The 26,694-nt window shown below is 43.8% G+C and overlaps 1 protein-coding gene across 6 annotated transcripts in view; it reads right to left on the bottom strand.

The window, feature by feature from the left end:
- The window catches only part of ADGB (androglobin), a 299,037-nt gene that overhangs the window by 86,383 nt on the left and 185,960 nt on the right, over positions 1–26,694 (bottom strand). For all 6 annotated transcript variants that reach the window (XM_019488363.2, XM_019488361.2, XM_019488358.2 and 3 more), the window contains 2 exons: positions 14,581–14,715; positions 6,478–6,571 (listed from right to left, as the gene is read on the bottom strand). In XM_019488363.2, coding sequence (XP_019343908.1) covers positions 6,478–6,571; positions 14,581–14,715 — 229 coding nt within the window. The remainder of the gene's footprint in view (positions 1–6,477; positions 6,572–14,580; positions 14,716–26,694) is intronic.

The following is a 26,694-nucleotide window of genomic DNA, read 5'->3' as shown; positions in this document are numbered from 1 at the left end:
AAAGAACAGGGAAAGCAGCTTTTCTCTTACTGGAGTCATTGGACAAATATGCCTGAAGTTGCAGCAAAGTAAGTTTAGACTAGATATCTGGAAAAACTTCTTCCCTGTTAAAATAGTGAAGCGGTGGAATAAAATGCCTAGGGAAGTTATGGATTCTCCATCACTGGAGGTGTTCAAAAAGAGGTTGAACAGACTCTGGTTGGGGATGATCTAGGCATAGCTATGCCTATGTTCTCCTATGGGTATTTCCCATGGTTCTGGGCTTTGCTGGTTGGACTAGATATCCTCTGGAGATCCCTTCCAGCCCTACTTCTCTATGATTCTAAACATTTCTTAAAAGGGCTTTTAAAGAAAAACTAAAAGAAATTACATTTCAAATATGGCCTTTCTTTTTTCATGGGAAGAAATCCAAGATTATCATTTTAAAATCATAAATGAGGCAAACCTCAAGTTGTTATTATCTATGAAGGTTGGTTGTAACCAACGTGATTGGCAGTATATTGGCACAATGTATTTTACCAATTTCCTCCCATAGTAAAGATAATGCCCTTGTAAAATGCCACTTTGGAAGTTGGGACACCGATGTGGGATATATATAGCACTCAATGGGAAAAGCACAATATGGAAAGAGGATTGAACAAAAGGAAAAAACCCCAAAACCAAACAGAAGTCCTAGAGCCAGCAGGGTCAAAGAACAAACCCCTTTTGATAAGTTTGGCTGAATGTTTAATGTAGTGCAGACATATAATCTGTCTTTGGTGACATCATGGCATATGAGTTCTATTTTATTCTATTCTATTCATCACTGTAGGCTACCTTCCATGACTATGTTAAGAGAAGTGAATAACAATATGCATTTATTTTATTCTCTCTCCCCCAGGCTTTTCTTTCTCTGAGAGAAATTTTATGAGTATAATGGAGTGTTTTATTTGTGATATGTAGGTATATGTGTCAGATGTTTATAAAATTGAAGACAAGACCAGTGCAGTACAACTTGTACTTGGAACAAAACACAATGGTATTTGAGGTGGTATCTCCTGTAAGAGTTTGTTTCACAGACTGGTCATTGGTCTCAGGAGACCATGAAGACTGTGCTTTTGGTGGGTTACTGCGTGCCACCACAGCTTCTTGAACGGCTGAGGAGTCCAATGTGTGACATGAAGACACTCTGGCAAGTTACACATACAAACTTGGTTGAGCTTGCATTAGCATGCCCAGTACCATCTTGTCTTGCCTGCCTTTGATACCACCATATGGTAGGTGCTCCCTGCTTCCTGCATCATTGATTCTCTCTATCTTGAAGCAACATAGGACCTGCTTCACAGCAGCTTTCCACTTGCAGCAGTCTGAAGTAACTGATTCCCAGTATTGGCCATTGTTGTGCAGCTCACAAAGGTTTTTATTGCAGACATCAATCAAACAGAGTTTGGGCCATCCAAGGTGACATTTGCCAGCGGCCAGCTCACAGTATGGACACCTTTGTTGATAGAGTGAACGCTCTGTTTTTCCAAACTCTCTTTTAAAGTTTAGCCATGGCATTGCTTGACTTTCCAATATGAGCATTGATTTTTGTCTTCCAAGTCAAGATTTTGTGAGACAGCGGAGCCCAAGTAAGCGATTTTTTCAACCATTTCCAGACTTTCATCATTTATTCTAACTTCAGGAGGGTGGTCAACTTGTTGACTTATGACTACTGTTTTCTTTAGGCTAATGGTCAAAACAAAATCATCACAAGCATGAGAAAAGTGATCCATAAGACTTTCAGTTCTGCTTCTGAATGATTAACAACCGCTTCAGTGTCAACGAAGAGTATTTCATGGACAAGAACTTCTTGAGTTTTCATTTTCACTTTGAGATAATTGAAGTTAAAGAATTTCCCATCAGATAAGTTTTGGTCCAAAAGTATATTCCTTCTGAAGAGCCACTGAATGTGTATTTGAGTAGGACAGTAAAGAAAATCCCAAAAAGCACTGGAGCTAGGATACAGCCCTGTTTGACACCACTCTTGATTTCAAATTCTTCCAAATGTGACCCATTGAACTGCACCGCTCCATGCATACCGAGGTGGAAGGACTTGATGATGCTTAAGAGCTTAGGAGGACATCCAATCTTCAGGATTCAGAACAAACCATTTCTGCTGGCAAGATTAAAAGCTTTGGTGAGATCGAAAAATGGTATACACAAAGATTTCCTTTATTCATTGCACTTTTCTTGTAACTGTCTAAAGGAGAATAGCATATTTGTCATAGACTGAGCAGATTTGAAACCACATTGAGACTCAAGGTAGACTTTGTCTGTAAGGGTCTGCAGTCTTAGCAGGACGACTTTGGCAAACAGCTTTCCAATGATGCAAAGTAAGGATATACGATGATAGTTATTGTAGTTGCTCATATCATTTTTGTTTTTGTACAGAGTGACTATGCTTGCATCCTGCACATCTTGAGGAACTTCACCTTCTCTTCAACATATATATATTAATGCATGCAAATAGGGGAAGGAGGATGGATTTCCCACACTTTATAACTTCAGCCAGTATGCAATCTGCACCTGGGGCTTTACTACAAGCAGGCTGATTGATGGCTTTTTTTACTTCATCTACAGTAGATTCATGGTCAACCACTAGCAGGATTGAGAGGTCTTCAAGTGCATTGAAAGCAGAGTCATGGATTACATTTTCATGAGAGTAGAGTTCTAAGTAATGTTCAACCTATCAATCCATCCACTTGTTGAGGTCATTGATGACTTCACCTATGGAAGATTTTAAAGGGACAGTCTTCCTCAGAACAGGCTTCAGAGCTTTCCCAATGCCCCTGTATTGCTTGCACGTCACATCAGTCAGCAGCTTTTTGGATACTTTCACACAGTTGTAGCCAATCATCGTTTGACCTTTTCCTGGATCTCTTGAAGTGCCTGCAAGTTGGAGTGGCTAGGGTCACATTTACATTTAAGGAGAGCTGACTGTTTATTTTCTATGAGTGGGATCATTTCAGATGACTTCTCATCAAAACAATCATTTGAGCTGCGATGCAAGGTACCACAAAAGTCCAAGGCAATTTGATAGAGGGTTCCTTTGAGTTGAATCCAGACTGGTACAGGCCCTATAAAGCTGTTTGCCTTCTACACAGACAAAGCTTACCCTGTTGCACACACTTCTGTGGTGAATTGAACTGTTTACTAGGGACTTCATTTCGGAGCTTAAAGTAATAATTTGGCTGTCATGAATACAGAGTGCTAGTTGCCTTGAAGATAGGCAGTGAAGACCTTTAACTTGATAGCATTCTATGGAAAGCTGGTGTAGAGCGTGGATGATAGGTTTGACGATTTGTTGATGAAAAGAATGCAGCTTCATTCTGTATTCCATATGGCTTTGTGTCCAAGTATATCATTATTTATGTACTAGCGAATTGCCCAGAAAAAATGACAGATGAATGGTGACTTTCTTGATAGTGTTGTGCATCTAATTGTCTTCTCACAGTGGCATTTTCTTGGGACTCATTTACATGACTTCCTTGATTACGTCGTGTATTTGTCTTCTCAGAGGCCTCCTCTTGTGATTCACTTGCACGGAGTTCTTGATGACGTTGTGCATCTAATTCTTTTCTCACAGTAGCCTCTTCTTGGGACTCATTTGCATGGCTCTCTTGATGTCGCCTCGAGTCCACTTGCCTTCTTCGTGTAGCTGGGCCCTCAGGGCTTAGTCCTCCAACAAATCATCAGACCTGTCATCCACTCTCTACACCAGGTTTCCATAGAATGCTATCAAGTTAAAGGTCTTCGAACTGACTGTGTGTCTGTCTGGCTGTAATGCTCTTTAAGGGCGCCAGGAGTCCGGCATGGCAGGGAGGGCAGAGGGAGGAGCCAGCTGAGGAAAAGCAGGAGCCGGGCTCCTGGCTACTGTGAAGCTACTTTCTTGATGGCATTGTGCATCTAATTGTCTCCTCACAGTAGCTAGGAGCCCAGCTTCCACTTTTCCTCAGCTGGCTCCTCCCTCTGTCCTTCCTGCTGTGCCAGGTTCCTGGCACCCTTAAAGAGCATTATGGACAGACAGACACACAGACAGATGGACTAAGCCCTTTATATATAGATAGATTATTACTATGGTCTTTTCATTGCTCTAATTTAATTTATATCATGGAGTTATATAAAGAAGATTTTTAAGTCTACTTAAGTGTTAATCTTACCTGATACCTTTCTCTCTGTTTAAATTACGAAATTTCTCCACATAATAAACCTGGTTTATATACATTTGGTGTTCCCCTCATTCCATAGATAGCAGTGAAGCATTACAAAACAACTATCCTCACAATGATTTTTTAATGAATAATAGAGTATGAGTTTCACTTGATTTAGATGTCTGAATTATATCAAAGTTTGTCTCCTGTATGTGATTAATTTCAAGTGAGAGGGTCTGAAACATGTTTTGACAATGCTTTTCCTCAAGGGGTCCTTCTATCAGTGACAAGTGGCATAAAAAAAACAAAGAAATTATATTGACTTCTGAATACATTTCAAGTGACATTACGTAGTGTCATAATTTAATCAAACTTGGAAATTTTCAGAAACAGTGATCCTGTCCCCTCTCAGACATTGCTTTTAAAGTGTGATTCATGTTTTAACGGAGCAATACATTTTAATGTCATACATTTAAGACATTTATCACTTGATAATGAGCTTCAAATATGGAAATCCAGCCACAAAAAATGTTACTCTATAAATGTAAGATTTCTTTTGTATCCTACTTGAATTTTAATACGTGGCATGTTACACTTAAGGGTGATAGTATCATAACATTTGACTGGGTCCTCCAGCCTCCCAGGGTTCTCTCCATAACCCCTTCCTGCAAGAGGACTCTCTGAGACTTACACTGAAATCTGCTGCCCCTTTCTTCAACCAGTTTTCAAGGATGCTTCAAGCCTTCAACACTCCTGGAACCCACAAACGGAGTTTCTCCATAGATATAGGTGGCATATTTTGTAAAGAACATTAGGGGAAAATACTATTTTTAACACTTGTTAAAAAAAGTATTGGCTACAAAAACTATAAGTTGTAGGTTTTGTTAAGACGGTGTTTGTAATTTTAGTCTAGAAGGCAGGTAGAAATAAATTGAGTTTGTCACAGCTTGAAATGTGATTCTAGTACTTTTCAAAGCCTGAAGCTAGAGGTTGCGGAGAACCTTCATAGCAAAATCTTAGTGATTTTTCAGGTAACTTTAATTGGCTAAGACTCCAACCAGCACTAAATAATAACAACTTTTACCTGCTGTTCAAGAGCACATTTAATTTTAAATACAAGTTTCTAAATGTTGAAATATTTTAAATGTTCAAAAGCAGCTGAATTCCTTTAAATGTGACCAGAAGTGGGTCATACTGTTGCAAAGCTACATTAAAGCATACCTTGCTTGCAGGATCCCATCCTCATTCCCAGTTGGTGTGTCTGTCCAAGAGCTTTCAGAAACAAAACAACTCCAGCCACAAGTGTGAGGCAAGCAAGGAATGTATTGTGAACATCGGGTCGGCTATTCATTAATTGCCACCAGCAGATTCAACAAAAAGTAAGTTCTCATATGCACGTTCAATACATTCACATATCTTACAAAAAGGCCTTTGCTACCTATTATTTCCTACCTATTATCTGTGGAGTATTGTAATATTTCCATCTGGTAGGTCTGACAGACCTAAAAACGTAACTTTAAAAGCATATGGCTGACCATTTTTATTTAGTTGTTGCTATTTTAAAGGTTTGCATTGTTTATCATGCTCCTCAATAAGCAGTAAAAATGATCTTCCCTCATTCCTATGTTCTTATTTTTTGTTTAAAGTATTAAATGGTTTTCTTCATATGTCTGTTTTTATTTCCTTATTCATAGAAAAAAATTGGTTTTTGGTGTGTTTTGACAATACAGGCTATGGTTGTGGAGTGTAAGAGGGGCTGAAATGGACTACTTTTAAGACACTAGTTAAATGGCTGCTGCCAAATGCAGGGGACTTGACTTGATGGCCAGAGAACCCTCTTCCAGTCCTGTGCTTCTATATGCTCCTAATTAATGACAGCTAGCCAGGATCAGTGAGTTCATAAAAACTTTGACGATTGTCACAAAGGCAGCATCAGAATGGGATACACTTTAACATTTTTCTGGCACGGCTAGAACCCTTATGAGGGTTACAAAAGTTCATAATCTAATTGATAGAGATGTATTAGTTAAAATCTTAGTGTAGGCACAACTAAAATAACCTCTAAATATAAACATGAAGAGTTACTGATAGGATTTGGCAAATATTTCAGGTGTACATGGCAGTAGGCTTAAATCTGCATGTTATACCTTCATTAAGAATCACAAATGCTTTTAAGCATAGTTTTCACTATTTCAAAATTAGTCACTCTCATAATGTATTCTGATGACCAACTGATTTTATGATTGTACAAAAATGATTCTACTGAATAGACCACAATATAAAATGTTAATTTATTACTTATTACCTTAACAGAGTTACAGCACACTGTTCAAAATTTGGATCAATCAGACTCCACAATTTTTGCAGGTTTTCTTTGACATTAGCATTTTCCTTTGTCCCTGAAAATAAAATTTGTTATTAAATTTTGATGTTCAAAAAAATACAAAAAGACTTGTGAAAAAATTACCAAAGTAAGTAAAATGTGTTATGTATTTAGTTTATTTTTAATTTTACAGAATTCTCCCATATGAGGAAACCAGTTTTTCCTCATAGATCACTACAGACCCTTTGATATCAGTCTTCCATGTGCACATGAAGATCAGCCCTTCTGCTACAGTAGAGAGAGATGTTTGTACCTTCTACTGAATTACATATTCTCGTACATATTGTATTATGCTATACTAATATACCACGTATATTAGTATAGCATAATACAATATGTATGACCAATGTAGTATTACCATAATTGAGGTTACCTTATTTCACTGTAGTATTACCATACTACAGTGAAATAAGGTAACCTCAATTATTATGGAAGACAATTATCAGCACATTGAAACTTCAATTAAATTGCTTTTTTCCCCTGCTGTATGCTGCCACACAGCAAATGACTGTTAAAAGAAATGGCAAATATTGCATGAGAAGATTGGAGAAAAAAATAGATGCTGTATCAAGAAACAAGAGGAAAAAAGTCATAGGTATATGTGTGAAAGGAGAAAAAAAATAATTATGAGAATGACTGGAAAGACATAATAGAAATTAAAAAAAAAACATTTAAGCAAAGACTATGGAATGCATTAGAGAAAAATCTTGGGAAGTAAAAAAGATCCATTGCAGACAAAAGAAAGGAAGAAGTTGGGAAATACCCACCTGGCAACTGACAAATAGAAAACTAAACTTCAAGAAAAGCAGATTCAGGGGGTCAGGAAATTGCAGAAACCAAAAATAAAGTAATATATACAGCCTAAAGCCCTTTTATTATAGGGCTTACAAAACATACATTGGTAGAAGAAAAGAGCCTATATAAGACAAGACTTGGGACAATAGTTCAAGAAAGGGAAGGTGTTGGGATTACAGAAATAGAGAAGAACACAAGATGGCTCATTTGAAGGAGATTTTAAAGGACATATCCAAATGAATGAGAAGGAGCCTGACCTAAAAAGACAGGATTGGTGCCTAGGAGCTTTATGCTTTTTCCAAGCACAACGCTCAGGGACTCCAGCTGATGACAATCAGCTGCAAAATAAGGGACAGGACTGAGTCCCCTCTGAGGCAGTCAGTGGCAGAGGGTCAGTAGCACAGGCAGCTCCCAGGGGTTGTTGCTCTAAAACCCTGTTCCAGATGACTGGCCGGGCAACCCACATGCCTCGTGGCTCGCCAATCCCACTCTGAGTGCCGGCTTGCACCCCGAGCTCCCAGGGATCCTCATCCTGGTGCTCTGCCGCTCCTCAGGATCCCGGTGCCTTGCCTGCTGCTGTCCCGCTTCCCCAGGGAAGGTAAGGGTTTTCCTCAACTCACCGGCCCAGCTCCCTGCTCTGGATAAGGATGCTGCCTGCACTCCTGGCCTCTGCCTTTTCTCAGCAGTGGAGTGGAGGGTCGACTGCCACCCCTAGATCTGGGATACCTGGCACGTCCAGCACACTACGATGGGGCCTTGGGGCACCAGCTCTCTGTCCCAAGCCTTGATGGCTGCTCCCTCTCTGCTGCAGGGCTGGAGGCATGGCTGAGTGCCACTGCCTTCTTCTCCCAGGGCCTTCCAGAGGAGTCTCTCTGCTCCCTCTGCTGGATCAGCTCTCCCTAGCTCTTTTTAGGCCTTCCTGGCCTCCAGCAGAGTCACTGTCAGCAGCTCCGACACGCCAATTCAGCTGCTGCTTTTATCCCCTCCAGCAGTCCCTCCCTGGCTTGCAAACCGGCCAACCAGGGCTCAGGGTGCTGGGTCCCCCACTCCGGCCATCCCCCTTCCATGTGAATGAGGGGATTGAAAACTCCTTTTTTCCATTGGCTTCTCCTTTTCCACAGGGCAGGGCTCCCCTGCTCTATCCTTGGGGTTGCTTAGAGTACACCTGCACTGTTTCTAGCCCAGGGTAAGTATCTCAAGCCAATCTGGTGAGCCCACATTGGCAGTCTGTTACACAATGGAAACATTTCTGTCATGAAACCAAACTGCTCAGATGGAAGATGAGACTTGGGCTATTAACCTCTTCTCACCTTGCAGGGATTCAGCCTGTCATCTGCCACTTCCCAAAAAGAATGCTTTAACCACCAGACTATGCCCTGGGCTGGGTGGAACATCCTTTCCCTCCTCCCTTCTTTAAAGTGGTCCACTGGACAGCTGGGAGTGCAAGAGTCATGAGGCCAGAGACATTGCGTGAAAGGAAGCAGTTTTGGATTCTGGTCCTTACTGCCTGCTGCCATTTGTTTCTTTTCTTTTCAATCAGGATAATGGGAGAGTAGGGCTGGAAGGGACCTCACAAGGTCATCTAGTTCAAACCCTTGCTTAAAGCAAGATCATCCCTGCTAAACCATCCAAGCAAAGCATTGTGGCTGTTTTGTTAACCCCATAGGGATAGGTCCCTGCAGGTTTACTGGCTGAGCCAAAATACTCTATCCATCTTTTTTTCCTAAACTGAGCTGGGTGGGAAGCCTATAGCACCTACCAGGTCAGCTGAGTCCAATTCTGGTCAGTGGCACCTGTGGAGTCACCTGAGGGCCCACCTAGCTGAACAAGTAGCAGCTTCTGCAGGACAAGCCTCTGCAGTGGGAAATGAGTGTGTGTCCACATGTGACCTCTAGGAAACCCCTTGTGCTTCCTGTGCAGCACATATGGCACTATTTTCTCTTTTCCCCGACAGGCTGGAGGTGCAGAAGCTGCTGTTACTGTGATTCCTCACTTAACGTGTGCACCCAACTTCCAGCAGCTGATTTGGGAAAAGGTGTATGTTGTATGCAAGACAGTAAGATGTGTTTTAATGCATCAAAATGTAAAGTAAAACAGTCAGGAACCAAGCATATAGGTTATACCTGTAGGTGGAGACTGTGTTGCAAAGCAGTGACTTAAAGGGTATAAACAAACATCATCCCAGCACAGCTGATCTGCTTCACTGGCAAAATAGAAATTGCCTGTTATCCTACAGAATTGGGCCCTGTCCACTTCCAGGGCTTCAGAGACCTGAAGGATAAACCTCGGGGTGCACCTGCTGCCAAAGGGAAAACCTGGGATTCCCCAGTTTGCAGAGAAATACCCTGTGTCAGAATCATCAGGTGAGCCTTTGCAAGTCTACAAACATGAGTTTTCCTACATTTCCCCACAGGAAACGGGAGCACCTTCCTCAAGTAGCTGCAAAGGCACAAACATTTTTATGGTGGCACAAAGGCAAAGTCTGTTTTCAGTTAAAGAGAGAGAGAGAGATGTTGAAGGTAATTGTCTCATAAAGAGCTGGTCATGCAATAGATGAAGTTTGATTTTCTAGGCTAGAATTGCTTAAGTCATTATCTTACAACTTTGTTATATCGGATGATTACATCAACTTTAACATTATAGTTGGTACATACTTGGCACAGGTACAATTATTTACTCAGGACCTCTCTCTGCCTCTCTCATGCACACACATACACAATCTATTAATACTATTTTTATTAAAGTCTCTTTCTCACTCAGACTGTTTGAACCAGAATGCTTTGCCAATGTTGTACACATTTTCCACAGTCTACATTCTTCAATATCTACATGAAAAATGAACATAAAAAATTTAATTGGCAAACCCCAAAATACAACTCTTTCTACTTTCTCAATGTCTCCATGATTCATCCATGACAGCTGTTCATACATATTCACTCGAACTTGCTACTGCATGTTTCATTACAAATGGGCATCACAATATTCAAATATTTTTAGTAAAATATATATAAACCTTTACATAGAGATGGCAATAAACTGTTTCAATATGCTGAGATCTTTTATTCACAGACATCTCTCTGAATACTTGCAATTACATCTCTTTAAAAAAATAGTAATACTTCAAATGAATAGGGAGGGGTGTTAGTATAATACTCTCCTGGGAAAGCTATGTATAATACAGCTGGAATATGATATGGAATTTGATAATATACATGGAATATATAATATCATATATATTTTATTTTCCACAAACTAAACCTTCTACATTATTCTGAGCTAACTGAGGCCAGAATTATATAGGCCCTAATTCAGCACCTACTAAAAGCAATTAGAGTTTTTCCAAAGGGCTTCAGGGGGCCAGAGGTCAAAATCCTATTCCATAGTTAATGCCATCAGTGAGACTCAGGCCCCTGCCAGATGTTATTTCCATCAATCAATAGTAATGTTGGTCAAAGGAAACTGTTGCATCATGTGACCTGCTTCATGCTCACAGGGCAAGATACCTTGCAGGGGAAAAGGTGCTCTGGGAACTTGGTCTGCACTTTCTGGCAAGAGTAGCTAAAGAGCTGTTGGAAAGGGCTGTCATCCCCTCACCTTCTGCTGTGCTAATGAGAAGTCAGCTCTAAGCTCAGCAGCTTGTCAGTTGAGCACCTTTTAGTGAAGGAGTTGCTCCCCAGCCCTTGTGCAGGGAACATCCAGATGAAGGACTCAAGGGGTCAGGATCAGCAAGTTACAAAAGCACCCAGGAGACTTTATGAGGTGTTTTTGCATACGTGCTTTTCCTCTCTCCCCTTTTTTGTCATGTTCATAGCTTTCCAAACAAATTCCCTCCCATATCTTTCACGTTGTATCTAAGTAAAGCATGTCATGTTAAGTGTTTACACCCTGGCTCTCACAGGGGAGAAGTCCTAAATAGCTTCTTAAAGAAGCAGCTTTGAAGACTGATTGTGAGAAGAGATGAGGGGCAGTGAGTCATGACATTTCCTGCTACTGCACCAGCAGAGTTCAGCATGAGTCACAGAGAGTATCCTTGCAGGAAGAGGGTGGGAGGAAGGAGTACTTGGAGGACCTGGCCAAGCACTATGACTGTATGTATAACATGTCACACATTCAAATTAAAGCTTGATACAAGCAAGTTACAAAGATGTACTACATTTAATATGTAACATCTTTTAGGCTGGATTGGCATTTTTATGACTTATCAGGTGATGAAGTGCTACAACATATTGTAAGTTACAATTAACACATTAATTATGCTTTAAATGTAACATCTGCCAGGTGCACCAGTGTCATATTGCATTGTATCATGCAGTTTATTAAATTTTGGCAGCCATTTATAACAAGACCTGCCACCAAGGATGGTTATGGCACCCCATGGCAGTCACGCTAATCCTGTCTCTCACTCTGCCCTCCATGGTAGTGCCCTGATCCCACCTGCCATGCTTGTTGGGGGGAATTATTGTTGGGAGGAATTATTAGGCCTGTGCGAGTCGGCAGTGATCTGATCCGGCTTTGGATCTGGCTGCTTTGGATGGCCGCGATCCGATCCAGAGCTCCAGACTGGGTTACTGCCTCGATCTGGCCGAAGTGGCTCCGAAGCTTCAGAGCCGCCTCAGAGATCTGGCCATAGGGTATAATGGGGAATCAATGAAATATCTATAACGTTGTTGTTTCTTGTCTGATTTGGATGAAACTTGCAGGGATGGTAGCCTCTGCTGAGAGCATGAAACCTGACAAGTTTCAAGGATATCAATGCAGGGGTTTGGGGGGAACTGTACCCCAAATTCTTGAAAGCCAAACTCACGTCACGGCTGTGTGTCACACCACAGGGGGGTGAAAACTGCAGGAGTGGTAGCTCTTACTGAGGCCACAAAGCCTGCCAAGTTTCAAGAAGATTGGTCCAGGGGCTTGGGGGGAACTGCCCCTCAAGCTGCGGACAAGCAAAACTCATTCCATGGGTGACACGGCGCGTGTTAAGGTGCAGCGGGGTGACAGCTGCAGGGATGGTGACCCCTGCTGTGACACCTGCCAGCCGTCAAGGAGATTGGTGCAGGGGGGTTCTGGGGCCCTGCGCCTCTGGCTGCTGACAGACAAAACTCGTGCCAAGACTGCCTCTGTCTCTGGGTAGTTGATTGTCTGTATTGATTCTTTCCTCTCCTTAGCCTGGTTTTGTAGGTGCTAATTGATGCTTGTTAAGTCATTATGTAGTAGCTAGGTGCTGTGTATTGAGCTGGTCCCTGAGTCCCTGGTCCCTAAGTGAATCAGGATTGATCGATTGATTGGTAACTGGTAACACAACAGCTTAGCAGCCAGGCCTGCAGTAGTGTCTCCCTCCCCATCCCAAGCTAGACACAGTCAGTCCCACAGCACCCATGGCATGAGTTTTGCGCACAGAGCTGTGAGAGAATGAGAGGCAGCTTGACAGGCAGGTCCCCCCAAACCCCTGCACCGCTCTTCTTGAAACTTGGCAGGCTTTGTGGCCTAAATAAGAGCTACCACCCTTGCAGTTTTCACCCCACTATGTTGTAACGCCTAGATGTGACATGAGTTTTGCTTTCAAGAATTTGAGGTACTGTTCCCCCCAAACTCTTGCACCAATCTTCTTGAAACTTGGCAGACTTCATCCTCTCTGCAGAGTTTACCATTGCTGAAAATTTCATCCAAATCAGACAGAAAACAACAAAGTTATAGATATTTTGTTTCCCTATTATACCCTATGGCCGGATCTCCGAAGCAGCTCTATGGCGGCTCCGAAGCTCTTCAGGAGCTCCGAACCACTTTGGGAAGCCTAACGAGGCCAGCATGTCAACCCGGATGTGCTGCTTCGGATCCCAAAGCGTCCAAAGCTTCTCTGGATCTGAAATTCTGTCCGAAGCCTCGCACAGCCCTAGGAATTATATTTGGGTGGTAGATGGGGCTGGGCAGGGCAGCCATGGGAGCTTCTCCTGCAGCTTCCCTCACCCAGGGAAAGGCTGGCACAGCTGGAGGAGCCACAGGAGAACCTGCAGCTGCCTGGCTGCGCCTGCTCCTCCCCTGCCAATCCAAATCTTCAAATCAGCACCAAATCCCCGATTCTGATTCAGCTGAATCTAATGGAGACAGTGATTTGAATCACTGAATCAAATCACTGTCCTCTGAATTGGCTAAATCTGAATCCGAATCAAATACTTCTCTATTCACACAGGCCTAATACACACACACACACACACACACAGCATACACACATATATACACATACACACACATATATATACACATGCACACATATACATATACACGTGCACGCACACACACACATGTATAAAGCTGTGCTCAGAATACCAGAGGCATTTCACTGCACCCCCCTCAGCAGACTGTCTTTGTACAGCCTGATTTTTTTTTAAACTTAGTCCTATGAGCAAGGCATCTTCTTTTTATATTTGGTCTCAGCCAACTCAGACTTTTAGCCTTTATCTGGGGTTCACTTTTCCCATAGCACCTTGCAAAAGGCTGCTTTTGTCCAGGGCCCACAGTCTCCATCCCTTGATTATCAGTTTCTCCTCCGCGCTTTCCTCCCCTAGCTCTCTGATTGTCAATCTCTCTCCCTGAGCTCTCCAGCCCTAGCTCCTTGACAGTCAGTCTGCTTTTCTCAGGGGGTTCTATGCCCATGGATCATATACCTTCCCCTTGTACTCACCATGACCTCCCTACTCTGCTATAGCCAGACCCATGCCTCATGGCTAAAACATAAACATAAACAACCATAGAACAAAAATTACATATCTCAAGTCTTCTCTCTGCAAATCTCCTCCTCCCTTCCAAATCAGGGCCATACTAAATCTCTAGAGCTCTGTGTATATATCCCTGCCTGCCTCCTCTTCTTCCAGTAACAAGGTTTCTTTCCCTTATGCGGTACAGGGGTTCCTCTTTTACCAAATAGCAGGCTTATTGTTTTGGCATTTACCTCTCTATGGCTTGCACCAGCAGCCTGCCTGTCTGAAAGCAGACTTACAGCTCTGTAACCAGGTTCTCTGTACTGTCTTGAAGCCAGTTATCTTGGCTCCTTGGCTTTACCTTTAGTAACAAGGATTGGGCCCCCCTGTTACACTATCTGCTATTCATCTGTAATATTTCACAGTTTTCCTATATATTTTTAAATTAGCTATTCAGATAATTTATGTATAATGACTCTTGATAATTAATTAAAGGATACACTATATGTTTTTAAAAAATATATTTTTAAAGGCTTACCTGGTTTTCTACCTTTTAACACTTTTCTAATATAAGTCCCTCGCCAGCTGGCTTGCAGTTTAAGAGCTGCAGCTTCTTCTTCAGAAGTTGCAATTCTGTTCTGCCAAGAAACTGGAATATTAAGCTCTAGCACATCTATAAGAAAAAGAGAACAGTTCTGTCAAAAACATGATGCAAATGCTGCAATCACAGCTGTTTAAAATGAATCTAAAGGACTTTGTTATCTGTTCTCTAGGAATACACTGGTTGGTTCATAAATCCTGCATTTATGATGTACTATTGTCATACTATGTATGAACCAATATATATTAAATCTCTGTTAGAATGTGGTACCAAATCAGGATGATTATATATCCTGGGCAATTGCCTAATATTGTCATCTAGGTTTTCTTTCTGATGCCAAAAGTTAAATTGATCCAAGTAGCAGGGGCTTACTGAGCTTATCTTTAATGGCAGCCATCTTGTTTAAACAGCTTTAATTTTTTTCCTCCTAATTAAGCCTTTCATTCTATTTGCAAAAGAACCTTCAAAATGTGCATTGATTATAAATTGCTGGAGTACTGCTAGAGTTTGCAAACAGCCTGAAACTAGGGCTCCAGAGTTTGATGGGTCCAATAATTCTGAAAGATTTTGTTAACTGTAAAACTTTACTACTTGAACACTTTCATTGTGTAAGTACTAAAAATTTCAACTCAGCTTCTACTAGGAAAACACACAAGAAGATCAAAGAACGTTTACCAAGGACTTGTTACTGACTTGCTAAGAGATATATTTCCTGTGACACATACATGGGTATTAGTAGTCCTGTCATACCTACATGAATGTCACTTAGAATCTCAGATATAACTAGACAGACAGAAAATACTACTATAAAATGCCTTTAAGCCAACAGCACACTGCTTCAGGCTTGGACCTAGAAGACTATAGAGCCTCATTTCATCTCTTCTACTGAACATTTAAAAATGTATCAGGTTTTACAACCCTTATTTCTCACAAGGGCCTCAGGAAGCAGACAAATATTGTATCTTCAGTAATTAATATAGATTAAATCGCAAGGTTGTACAGTTTTATATAGCAAAGAAAGATCAAAAAGGCCAAAAGGCCTACTGCCACTGCTGGCCCACTAAGCAACCCTTGCAAAGCCAGCAGTCCAAGGCATTTAAGGGAGCCTACCGCTGCCCCAGCCCTGGTACAATTTGTGGGCAAGCCAAGAACCCCCAAGGTGACACTTGCCGGCCTGTACACAAATGCCAGGAGCTTGGGGAATAAGCAGGAGGAACTCGTCCTCCTGCTTAACACAAATAATTATGATGTTATAGGGATAACGGAGACCTGGTGGGACTCGACCCATGACTGGACCATGGGTATAGATGGCTATACCCTGTACAGGAGAGATTGAGTAGATAAAATGGGTGGGGGTGTAGCTCTCTATGTTAAGGAAAGCTACACGTCCCTGCAAGCTGATCTTGGTGATCAGGGTGGACGACTGGAGACCCTCTGGGTTAAAATCCATAGGGAACATGGCACAAGGGACCTGATGGTGCGAGTCTACTACAGACCTCCCACCCAAAGCCAAGAGCTTGACCATGAGTTCGCCTGGGAACTGGCTAAGGCCGCACGCTCCAGGGCTATTGTTGTCATGGGTGACTTCAACTACCCAGACAAGTTAAGAGGCTGTGACTTGGATGACTACACAGTCCGGTGGGTGGCGAATTGGCTGGAGGGTTGTACCCAGAGAGTCGTGGTGGATGGGTCGGCTTCGACCTGGAAGGGTGTGGGCAGTGGGGTCCCGCAGGACTCGGTCCTTGGACCGATACTCTTTAATGTCTTCATCAGCAACTTGGATGAGGGAGTGAAGTGTACTCTGTCCAAGTTTGCGGATGACACAAAGCTATGGGGAGAAGTGGACATGGTGGAGGGCAGGGAATAGCTGCAAGCAGACCTGGACAGGTTAGACAAGTGGGCAGAAAACAACAGAATGCAGTTCAACAAGGAGAAATGCAAAGTGCTGCACCTAGGGAAGAAAAATGTCCAGCACACCTACAGCCTAGGGAATGACCTGCTGGGTGGCACGGAATTGGAAAGGGATCTTGGAGTCCTAGTGGACTCTAAGATGAACATGAGTCGGCAGTGTGACGAAGCCATCAGAAAAGCCAATGGCACTTTATCGTGCATCAGCAGATGCATGACGAATAGGTCCAAGGAGGTGATACTTCCCCTCTATTGGGCGCTGGTCAGACCGCAGTTGGAGTACTGCATGCAATTCTGGGCGCCGCAATTCAAGAGGGATGCGGATAACCTGGAGAGGGTCCAGAGAAGGGCCATGCGTATGGTTAAGGGCTTGCAGACCAAGCCCTACGAGGAGAGACTAGAGAAACTGGACCTTTTCAGCCTCCGCAAGACAAGGTTGAGAGGCGACCTTGTGGCTGCCTATAAGTTCATCACGGGGGCACAGAAGGGAATTGGTGAGGTTTTATTCACCAAGGCACCTCCAGGGGTTACAAGAAATAATGGCCACAAGCTAGCAAAGAGCAGATTTAGATTGGACGTTAGGAAGAACTTCTTCACAGTTCGAGTGGCCAAGGTCTGGAACGGGCTCCCAAGGGAGGCGGTGCTCTCCCCTACCCTGCGGGTCTTCAAAAGGAGGTTAGATAACCATCTAGCTGGGGTCATCTAGACCCAGCACTCTTTCCTGCCTATGCAGGGGGTCGGACTCAATGATCTATTGAGGTCCCTTCCGACCCTAACATCTATGAATCTATGAACATCTCATGGGAGGATCGCTCAGCAAAATCTGAGTGGTTGCAAAGCTTCCTATCATGCATGGATGACCTCTACCTGACCCAAAAAGTCTACGGGCTAATGAGAGGTAAAGCGCTGATCGACCTGGTACTGGCAACTGGGGATGACCTAATCAGCGACCTAGTGATGGATGGGAAGCTGGGTGACAGCGACCATGAGCTGATCACCGTCACCATCTGCTGTAAAGCTGGCAAGTCAGTCAGCAAAACCGAAGTCCTTGACTTCAGGAAAGCTGACTTTGACAAGCTCAGGAGGCTTGTTGGTGAGCCCCTAAGGGGCCACAACCCCAAGGGGAGGGGAATTCAGGAAGAGTGGTTGCTCCTCAAAGGAGCGATCCTCAATGCACAAGCTAATTCTATTCCATCTTGGAGGAAAGGCAGCAAGAGGGCACAGAAGACCCCTGGCTCTCCAGGGATCTAGCAGACATCCTGAGGTTAAAAAGAAAGGCCTACAAAGGATGGAGGGTGGCATTCACCTCTAAGAAGGAATATTCTGCACTGGTCCGGTCCTGCAGGGAGCAAACCAGGAAAGCCAAGGCTGCAACTGAACTCCAACCAGCTTTGAGTATCAAGGACAATAAAAAGTCCTTTTTCTGATATGTAGGGAGCTGGAGGAAAAGCAAGGGCAACATTGGACCCCTGCTAAACCAGATGGGACAACTGACAACCAACGCCCAGGAAAAAGCCAACCTATTAAATGCGTACTTTGCGTCGGTCTTTCATCAGTCTCATGGGACGCCCATGCCCACTACAGGACAGGGAGGTCCGGGTGAGGATGATCCCCTGCCCTCCATCAATGCTGACCTCGTGAAGGAACACCTTGACAGGCTAGATACCTTCAAGTCAGCTGGCCCTGATAATCTACACCCCAGGGTACTCAAGGAGCTGGCGAGCATCATAGCTCAGGCCCTAGCATGGATCTTTGAAAACTCCTTGTGCTCTGGTGAAGTGCCCAAAGACTGGAAGAAGGCCAATGTGGTGCCTATCTTCAAGAAAGAGAGGAAAGTGGATCCGGCAAACTACACGCTCATCAGCCTGACTTATATCCTGGGGAAGATCTTAGAAAAATTTATTAAAGAGGCCATCCTTAATAGACTGGCCGACGCCAACATCCTGAGGGATAGCCAGCATGGGTTTGTTGCGGGTAGGTCTTGCTTGACCAATCTCATTTCCTTTTACAACCAGGTAACCTATCACCTGGACAAGGGAGAGGAGATTGATGTCATATATCTTGACTTCAAAAAAGCCTTTGATCTGCTATCCCATGATCACCTCTTGGTGAAACTGGCCAATTGTGGCCTTGGGTCCACCACGATCCGCTGGCTGGGAAATTGGCTCCGTGGTCAAACCCAAAAGGTAGTAATAGATGAAAGTCAATCGTCATGGTGCCCAGTGACCAGTGGGGTCCCCCAAGGCTCTGTCCTTGGACCCATGTTGTTCAACATCTTCATTAATGTTGTGGACATAGGAGTTAGATGCGGACTGGCCAAGTTCACCGATGACACCAAACTCTGGGGCAAAGTATCCACACCCAAAGACAGAAGGGCGATCCAGGCTGACCTGGACAGGCTCAGCAAATGGGCGGATGAGAACCTGATGGTGTTTAACACTGAAAAATGTAAGGTTCTCCACCTTGGGAGGAAAAACCTGCAGCATCCTTATAGGCTTGGCAGTGCTACGCCGGCTAGCACTATGGAAGAAAGAGACTTGGGGGTCATCATTGACCACAAGATGAACCTGAGCCTGCAATGCGATGCTGCAGCTAGTAAAGTGAACAAAACATTGGCTTGCATCCATAGATGCTTCTCAAGCAAATCCCAGGACATCATTCTCCCCTTGTACTCTGTCTTGTTGTGGCCACAGCTGGAGTACTGCGTCCAGTTTTGGGCCCCACAATTAAAAAAGGATGTGGAGAAGCTTGAAAGAGTCCAACGAAGAGCCACGCGCATGATCAGAGGTCAGGAAAACAGACCTTACAATGACAGACTGAGAGCTAAGGGGCTCTTCAGGCTGGAAAAGCGCAGGCTCAGGGGTGATCTGATGGCCACCTATAAGTCTATCAGGGGTGACCACCAGTATCTGGGGGAACGTTTGTTCACCAGAGCGCCCCAAGAGATGACGAGGTTGAACGGTTATAAACTACTGCAAGACAGTTTCAGGTTGGATATAAGGAAGAATTTCTTTACTGTCCGAGCCCCCAAGGTCTGGAATAGCCTGCCACCGGAGGTGGTTCAAACACCTACATTAACACCTTCAAGAGAAATTTGGATGTTTATCTTGCTGGGATCCTATGACCGCAGCTGACTTCCTGCCCCTTGGGCAGGGGGCTGGACTTGATGATCTTCCAAGGTCCCTTCCAGCTCTGTTTATGAAATCTATGAAATCTTTGAAAATTTGGTGCTGGCTACAGAGTCAAAGATAAATAGTCTGGCTCTTAGTGGCCTCTGTAATATCATCTTGGCCTTGCTCCACTCCATTCCACTATACTTCACTACTGGGAGGAGGAATTGAAGCAGGGTGTGACTGCACCACTGCACCCCTTCATCCATCCTTGTGTGCTTCCTATTGTTCAGTTTCAAATACTGTTATCCATTCTCGGGGGTTGCACTGAAACAGTAGCTGGTCCCAAGACCAGACCCAAGTATATGCTTCTACTAAGCAAATTTGTTTTACTAAAGTGATACAGGTATGTACTGCAGATACAGGAGTCCTATTAAAAAACCTGATGACTGCCCATATAGGACAAAATGAATATATAATCAAGCAATCAAAAATCGTATCACAATGTGTCTGCTCAGGTCAAAAGGCAACTGAACTAATATTGCAAAACGAATGTTTTTTCCTGGAATTTACCAATGCTGTTAGTATATTTCAACCTTTCTTAATAGTGAACATGGCAGAAATGCAGTTCTTACTCACTGGACCTGCAGAAATGTTACATGACATTGTAAAATTTTTTTTCTGGGTGTGGGGGGTGGGGAGTGGGGAAGGGAGAGGTGGTGGTAACATGGTATAAACATGTCTTCTTCAGTTTGTTGTTTTATTAGTTTCAAATCAAGAACTGACTTTGTTCGGCTCTGGTTCCTCATACAGGACATAGTAGAGATAAAAAAAAAAAATACAGACAAGAGCAATGATGACCAGGAGACACTAAATAAGCTAAGATTTTTCAGTGTAGAGAAAAGACAAGGGGCAGTGGGAATCAGATACAGGTTTATAAAATAATGAATGCAATGGAGAAAGTGTTATTTTCCATCTTTCTCAATAATATAACTAGGGGACATACAATAAAGTTATTATCCCAAGGGTTTAAAATAAACAAAGGAGATTTTTCATATAGCATGGAATTAACTTGTACAACTCATTGCTACAAGATGTTGCAGAAGCTGATAATATAAGTAGGTTAAAAAAATGACTAGACAAGTTAATGCAGCAGAATTCCATCAGTAGCTATTTAACAAGAAAGTAGGGTTGCAACCTTCAAATTAGGTTTACCTAGGCCTTTAAATGCTACAAACTGTAAGGGAAGAAAGGCTTGCAACCTATCAATCTGGACAGGTCATGGATAAATACTCTTCTGCTTCAAATCTACTCTCTGCTACTGAGAAATTCAGGATGCTGGGCTAGACAGACCTGTAGTCTGACCATAGATTCATAGATGTTAGGGTCGGAAGGGACCTCAATAGATCATCAAGTCCGACCCCCTGCATAAGCAGGAAAGAGTGCTGGGTCTAGATGACCCCAGCTAGATACTCGTCTAACCTCCTCTTGAAGACCCCCAGGGTAGGGGAGAGCACCACCTCCCTTGGGAGCCCGTTCCAGACCTTGGCCACTCGAACTGTGAAGAAGTTCTTCCTAATGTCCAGTCTAAATCTGCTCTCTGCTAGCTTGTGGCCATTGTTTCTTGTAACCCCCGGGGGCGCCTTGGTGAATAAATCCTCACCAATTCCCTTCTGTGCCCCCGTGATGAACTTATAGGCAGCCACAAGGTCGCCTCTCAACCTTCTCTTGCGGAGGCTGAAAAGGTCCAGTTTCTCTAGTCTCTCCTCGTAGGGCTTGGTCTGCAGGCCCTTGACCATACGAGTTGCCCTTCGCTGTACCCTCTCCAGGTTATCCGTATCCTTCTTGAAGTGTGGCGCCCAGAATTGCACGCAGTACTCCAACTGCGGTCTGACCAACGCCCTATAGAGGGGAAGTATCACCTCCCTGGACCTATTTGTCATGCATCTGCTGATGCACGATAAAGTGCCATTGGCTTTTCTGATGGCTTCGTCACACTGCCGGCTCATGTTCAACTTGGAGTCCACTAGGACTCCAAGATCCCTTTCCACCTCTGTGCCACCCAGCAGGTCATTCCCTAGGCTGTAGGTGTGCTGGACATTTTTCCTCCCTAGGTGCAGCACTTTGCATTTCTCCTTGTTGAACTGTATCCTGTTGTTTTCAGCCCACTTGTCCAGCCTATCCAGGTCTGCCTGCAGCTGTTCCCTGCCCTCCGGCGTGTCCACTTCTCCCCATAGCTTTGTGTCATCTGCAAACTTGGACAGAGTACATTTCACTCCCACGTCCAAGTCGCTGATGAAGACATTAAAGAGTATCGGTCCAAGGACCGAACCCTGCGGGACCCCACTGCCCACACCCTTCCAGGTCGAGACCGACCCATCTACCACGACTCTTTGGGTGCGACCCTCTAGCCAATTCGCCACCCACCGGACTGTGCAGTCATCCACATCACAGTCTCTTAATTTGTTCACCAGTATGGGGTGGGATACCGTATCGAAGGCCTTCCTGAAGTCCAAGTATACGACATCCACCCCTCCTCCTGTGTCCAGGCGTTTTGTAACCTGGTCATAGAAAGAGACTAGGTTGGTCAGGCACGATCTGCCCGCCACAAACCCATGCTGGTTTCCCCTCAGCATAATTTGTCCTGCCGGGCTCTCACAAATGTGAGCCTTGATAATTTTTTCAAATACTTTACCAAGGATGGAGGTGAGACTGACTGGGCTATAGTTGCCCGGGTCCTCCTTCCTCCCCTTTTTGAAAATGGGGACCACGTTAGCCCTTTTCCAGTCCTCTGGGACTTGGCCCGTGCGCCACGAGCATTCGAATATTCCCGCCAGTGGCTCTGCAATGACGTCGGCCAGTGCCTTCAGCACCCTCGGATGGAGCCCATCCGGGCCTGCCGACTTAAAGGCATCCAGTTCTTCCAAATGACTCTGCACCACCTCAGGATCTACGCATGGAAGTCTGGCGCCTTGTTGCTGCATCTCTACAACCCCAGTGAGAGACTTGTCGTGCCCTTCGCTTAGGAACACTGAGGCAAAGAACTCGTTGAGGAGTTCAGCCTTGTCCCCCCTATCTGTCACCAATTGCTTCTGCCCATTTAGCAGGGGTCCTATTCCTCCCTGGGCCTTCCTTTTACTCCCAATATATTTAAAAAACAATTTCTTGTTGTCCTTTACTTGGGTTGCCATCCTCAGCTCCATGGTAGCTTTGGCCCGCCTAACTGCCTCCCTACAAGCATGAGCAGAGGAGGTATATTCATCTTTAGTGATCTCACCCTGTTTCCACTTTTTATGTGCTCCCCTTTTGGCCCTTAGGCTGCCCTGGATTTCTCTGGTCAGCCATGGAAGCCTCCTGGCCCCTTTCCCTCTTTTGCCTCGCTCGGGGATCGTCTTGCTTTGTGCCCAAAGGATCGTTTCCTTTAGGCACAGCCACCCTTCTTGGGCACCCATCCCATCAAAACTCCTACTCTGCAGTGCTTCCTTGACTAATCACCTGAGTGCAATGAGATCAGCTTTCCTAAAGTCTAGCACTTTTACCCTACTAGTTACCTTACCCACTCGCCGTCTTATGTTGAATTCTATTATAAGGTGATCACTGTCTCCCAGATAGCTACCGATCTGGAGGTCCCCTATCATGTCATCTCCCATTGCCAATACCAGATCCAGTATGGCATTCCCCCTAGTGGGACCATACATCTCCTGTGTCAGGTGGAGGTCCTGTACACAAGTTAGAAACCTGCGTGAGCGATGGGACCTTGCTGTCTGCGTCTCCCAGCAGATGTCCGGGTAGTTTAGGTCCCCCATGACTACCGCCTCTTTAGCTTTTATGGTCTCCGAGAGTTGCCTCAGGAGCCCCGCATCTACTTCTTCCCCTTGGTGTGGGGGTCTGTAACAGACCCCTACCACCAAATCCCTTTCTCCTTGCCCCCCATGTAGCCTAACCCACAATCCTTCTACTTCCTCAGCCTCGGATTCTCTCTTGATGAGGGTTGATGTATATTGCTCACTGACATAAAGTGCAACCCCCCCCCCCTTTCTTCCCCGACCTGTCCTTTCTATACAATCTATAGCCCTCAATATGTACCGCCCAGTCATGGGATGAATCCCACCAGGTCTCTGTTAGCCCCACTAAGTCATAGGTGACCAGCATAATGTTTCTTAAACTTAAACATTTCTAAAACGTCTTCTTGAGTGTCTCCAGTTAGTGCAAGAAGAGAAACCTGAGGAATACTATTGTAACATGAGAGACAGTAAATACCACTGACTTGAATGTTAGTCACGTGTACAAGCGCCCTTAGGTTTCACTTTACACAGGCAATGGTGTTTTCTCTTAGGTTAGTATGAAGACCCTAAAATACATTTAGAAATTATTTTATATTGCAAAGCACTGCCTTTAAAATTAAATTTGAAAATTGTAGATAAGGTGTGAAAAACTAGTTTTATTATTTTATTTACATTTGTTAATATTGGTTGCACGTTTAACAGTATAGCATATTTTCTGATTCTTGAATGTGTGCAAGTGTGTTTGCAGAACAGCATTGTGGGTAATTCTGTATGTGTACTGACAGAATAGAAGACTTTGCCTGCTTAAGCTCTAGATTCTGGTCTAAACCTCTCTTTCAAAAAAGTAGCCCTCATTCCTCAGGGTGTAGCATGACCTAGTGGCTCAGTACTTTAGCAAATTACTAAAGGTGTGTGCGCATGACACTTTAAAGCAGGCTAAATGCTTTTGTACTGCTTTAATGGTGTCGGTATTTGCATGGTTCGGCAGCATATTGCACATTAATTCCAGCCACTGTAGGAAATTTGGCAGTGTAAATGCGCCTTAAATGTCTTGGGGCACAGCAAACTAAAACTCCTTTGAGGAGTTTTAGTTTGCTGCTCCTACAGCCGCGGAGCAAAGCACCAGGCTCTGTGCAGCTCAGGGACTCTGCAGGCAGCCGTGCAGGCATCCTGACAGCAGCCCAACAAAGCAACTCCACCCAAGAAAAGCGGTGAGCCTGATCTTTCTTTTTCCTCCCCTCCTGGAGCCTGCCTGCCTGCCTGCCTGAGCTGCGTGGGGGCCCAGTGCTTCCATCCATAGCTGCGGTGCCCTCCGGGACCACCTGAGCCAGGTGCCTGCAGGCGAGTGCTGCCTGGTGGGGGGCCACCACTGTCATGGAGAGAAGCACCAGCTCCTTCTGCAGCCCAGGAACCGCTCTACCTGCCTGCAGTTCATCCTCCCCTCCCCACCAGAGAGGCAGGTAAGTCAGTGGGGGGTGTGCATGACACAGGGGTTTAATCAGCCCTAAATTGAAGCGGTGTTTTTTAAAACACCGTTTCAATTTAGGGACCCCATTTTGTCTACACATGCCTCACGAGGCTACGAATTCTTTCATCTAAAGATCACTTGTTTGAACCCTGCCAAGATCAGGAAGGCTCAAAAAATTTTTCCTCTCTAAAGGATGCTTGGTGGCCTCTATATATCACTAGTTCACCAGTCCTTCATTCTAGGTCCCATTTCACGAATTCATTATTGCATGAATTGGCAAACCAGATGAAAAACTAACGTAACTGAACCTCAGTTCTCTCTGTGATCACTACAGAAATGCCTCTCCTAGATCAGGACTAACACAGGCAGGTAGAGCAGCGTCTTTAAGACACTACCATAAAGTATCTTTAAGTCTGCTGACACCCTCAAGGATGCTAAACCAACCACTTTCACTAATACTAACTCCATACATTTTTGTAAAGCTTAAGCTTATATGAAAATTATTTATAAATATATTAGTACAATAATTAGAAACAAAAAAAATACACATGGAGCTGAAGAAAACTTGATGCCCATGTTGTGATTTAGAACAGGTATAACACCGAATTTTGTTTTGTCCCAAAGAAGAACAAAAAATGGAAACCTTAGAATTTCTTGTGAAATTTAGCATTCCAAAACATTCTATTTAAACTGTTTTAAATACAGCAGCACCTGGATTTTTCATAGCGTTAGGTTCCTCAGCCTCTAAAGATTTGCACAGTACCCATGGCACATGTAACCGCAACAACCAGCTGCATGGGATGCTGAGGTGCTCTAGCTGCTAGCTATGACTTTTATTTCTAAGGACACCACTTCTACAATGAGCCATCTGGGACCACTGCTGTGCTGCAAAGTGGAGAAGGTACACTCTGAAGTAAAAATTGCAGCAAGCAGATGAGTGACTCATTTTTAATTTGGTAACCTGTAGCAAAATAATGTGGGACGTGAACCACCCAGATATGAATGGTCCGGGCTCTGCTATGTATTGTTGTAACAGTCAAAATGTTTTGACTGGTATAATAAAGAAACAAAGACAAAAATGAAATATTCTGACCTTATAAAAAAGTTTTCTTTTGACCACACACTTTTCAATAATTTCCCATTAAAATGTTCAGCTAGATACATATGTTATTACAAAACAATTCAAATCACGTATATCAGCATTTTTCAACAAAAGCTGGTTAGTTTTTATTTTCAGCCAGCATGATATATAGCAAAATATAACAACAGCAGCAGCAGCAACATTACCACCAAAATTTCTACAGTTGCCTAGCAAAGTTCTGTTCTGTATGAAATTTATTATAATTTCCTCCTAGCAACTTGGGCAGTCAGAGCATAAACATTTTTTCCAAAACAAGCTTTTCAAGTAATCTCACTTTTTCATAGAGCACAGGCAGATGTTTTTCATGTTCAGCCAAATAATGCTATGCTCTTCTTTCTACTGAGACTAATTAAAGTTCAAATCCTAATAAAGTTCAAAAACTGAGAACTGCCTTGAATGTTCTCCTGAATACCTGTGTGATCACTCCTTTTATTCATGTGTCTGGAAGAAGGAAAAGTTTGCTCTTTGAAGCTCTATTATTAGAATGGAACTCCTTGATATCCTTTGGCATGTAAATAAAAATTATCATAGCTGATGGCCTGACTTGAAGGCAAAAGGAAATACCTATGAGAGACGCTTCCTACATAAAAAATACATCACAAATACATAACTTCTAGCATGGTGCACTTTTATTTTGAA

The sequence above is a fragment of the Alligator mississippiensis genome, chromosome 1, assembly GCF_030867095.1.
Source record: "Alligator mississippiensis isolate rAllMis1 chromosome 1, rAllMis1, whole genome shotgun sequence".
Taxonomy (NCBI): Eukaryota; Metazoa; Chordata; order Crocodylia; family Alligatoridae; genus Alligator; species Alligator mississippiensis.
The sequence above is the reverse complement of the archived record's forward strand: the minus strand, read 5'-3'. Positions and strand labels throughout refer to the sequence as shown.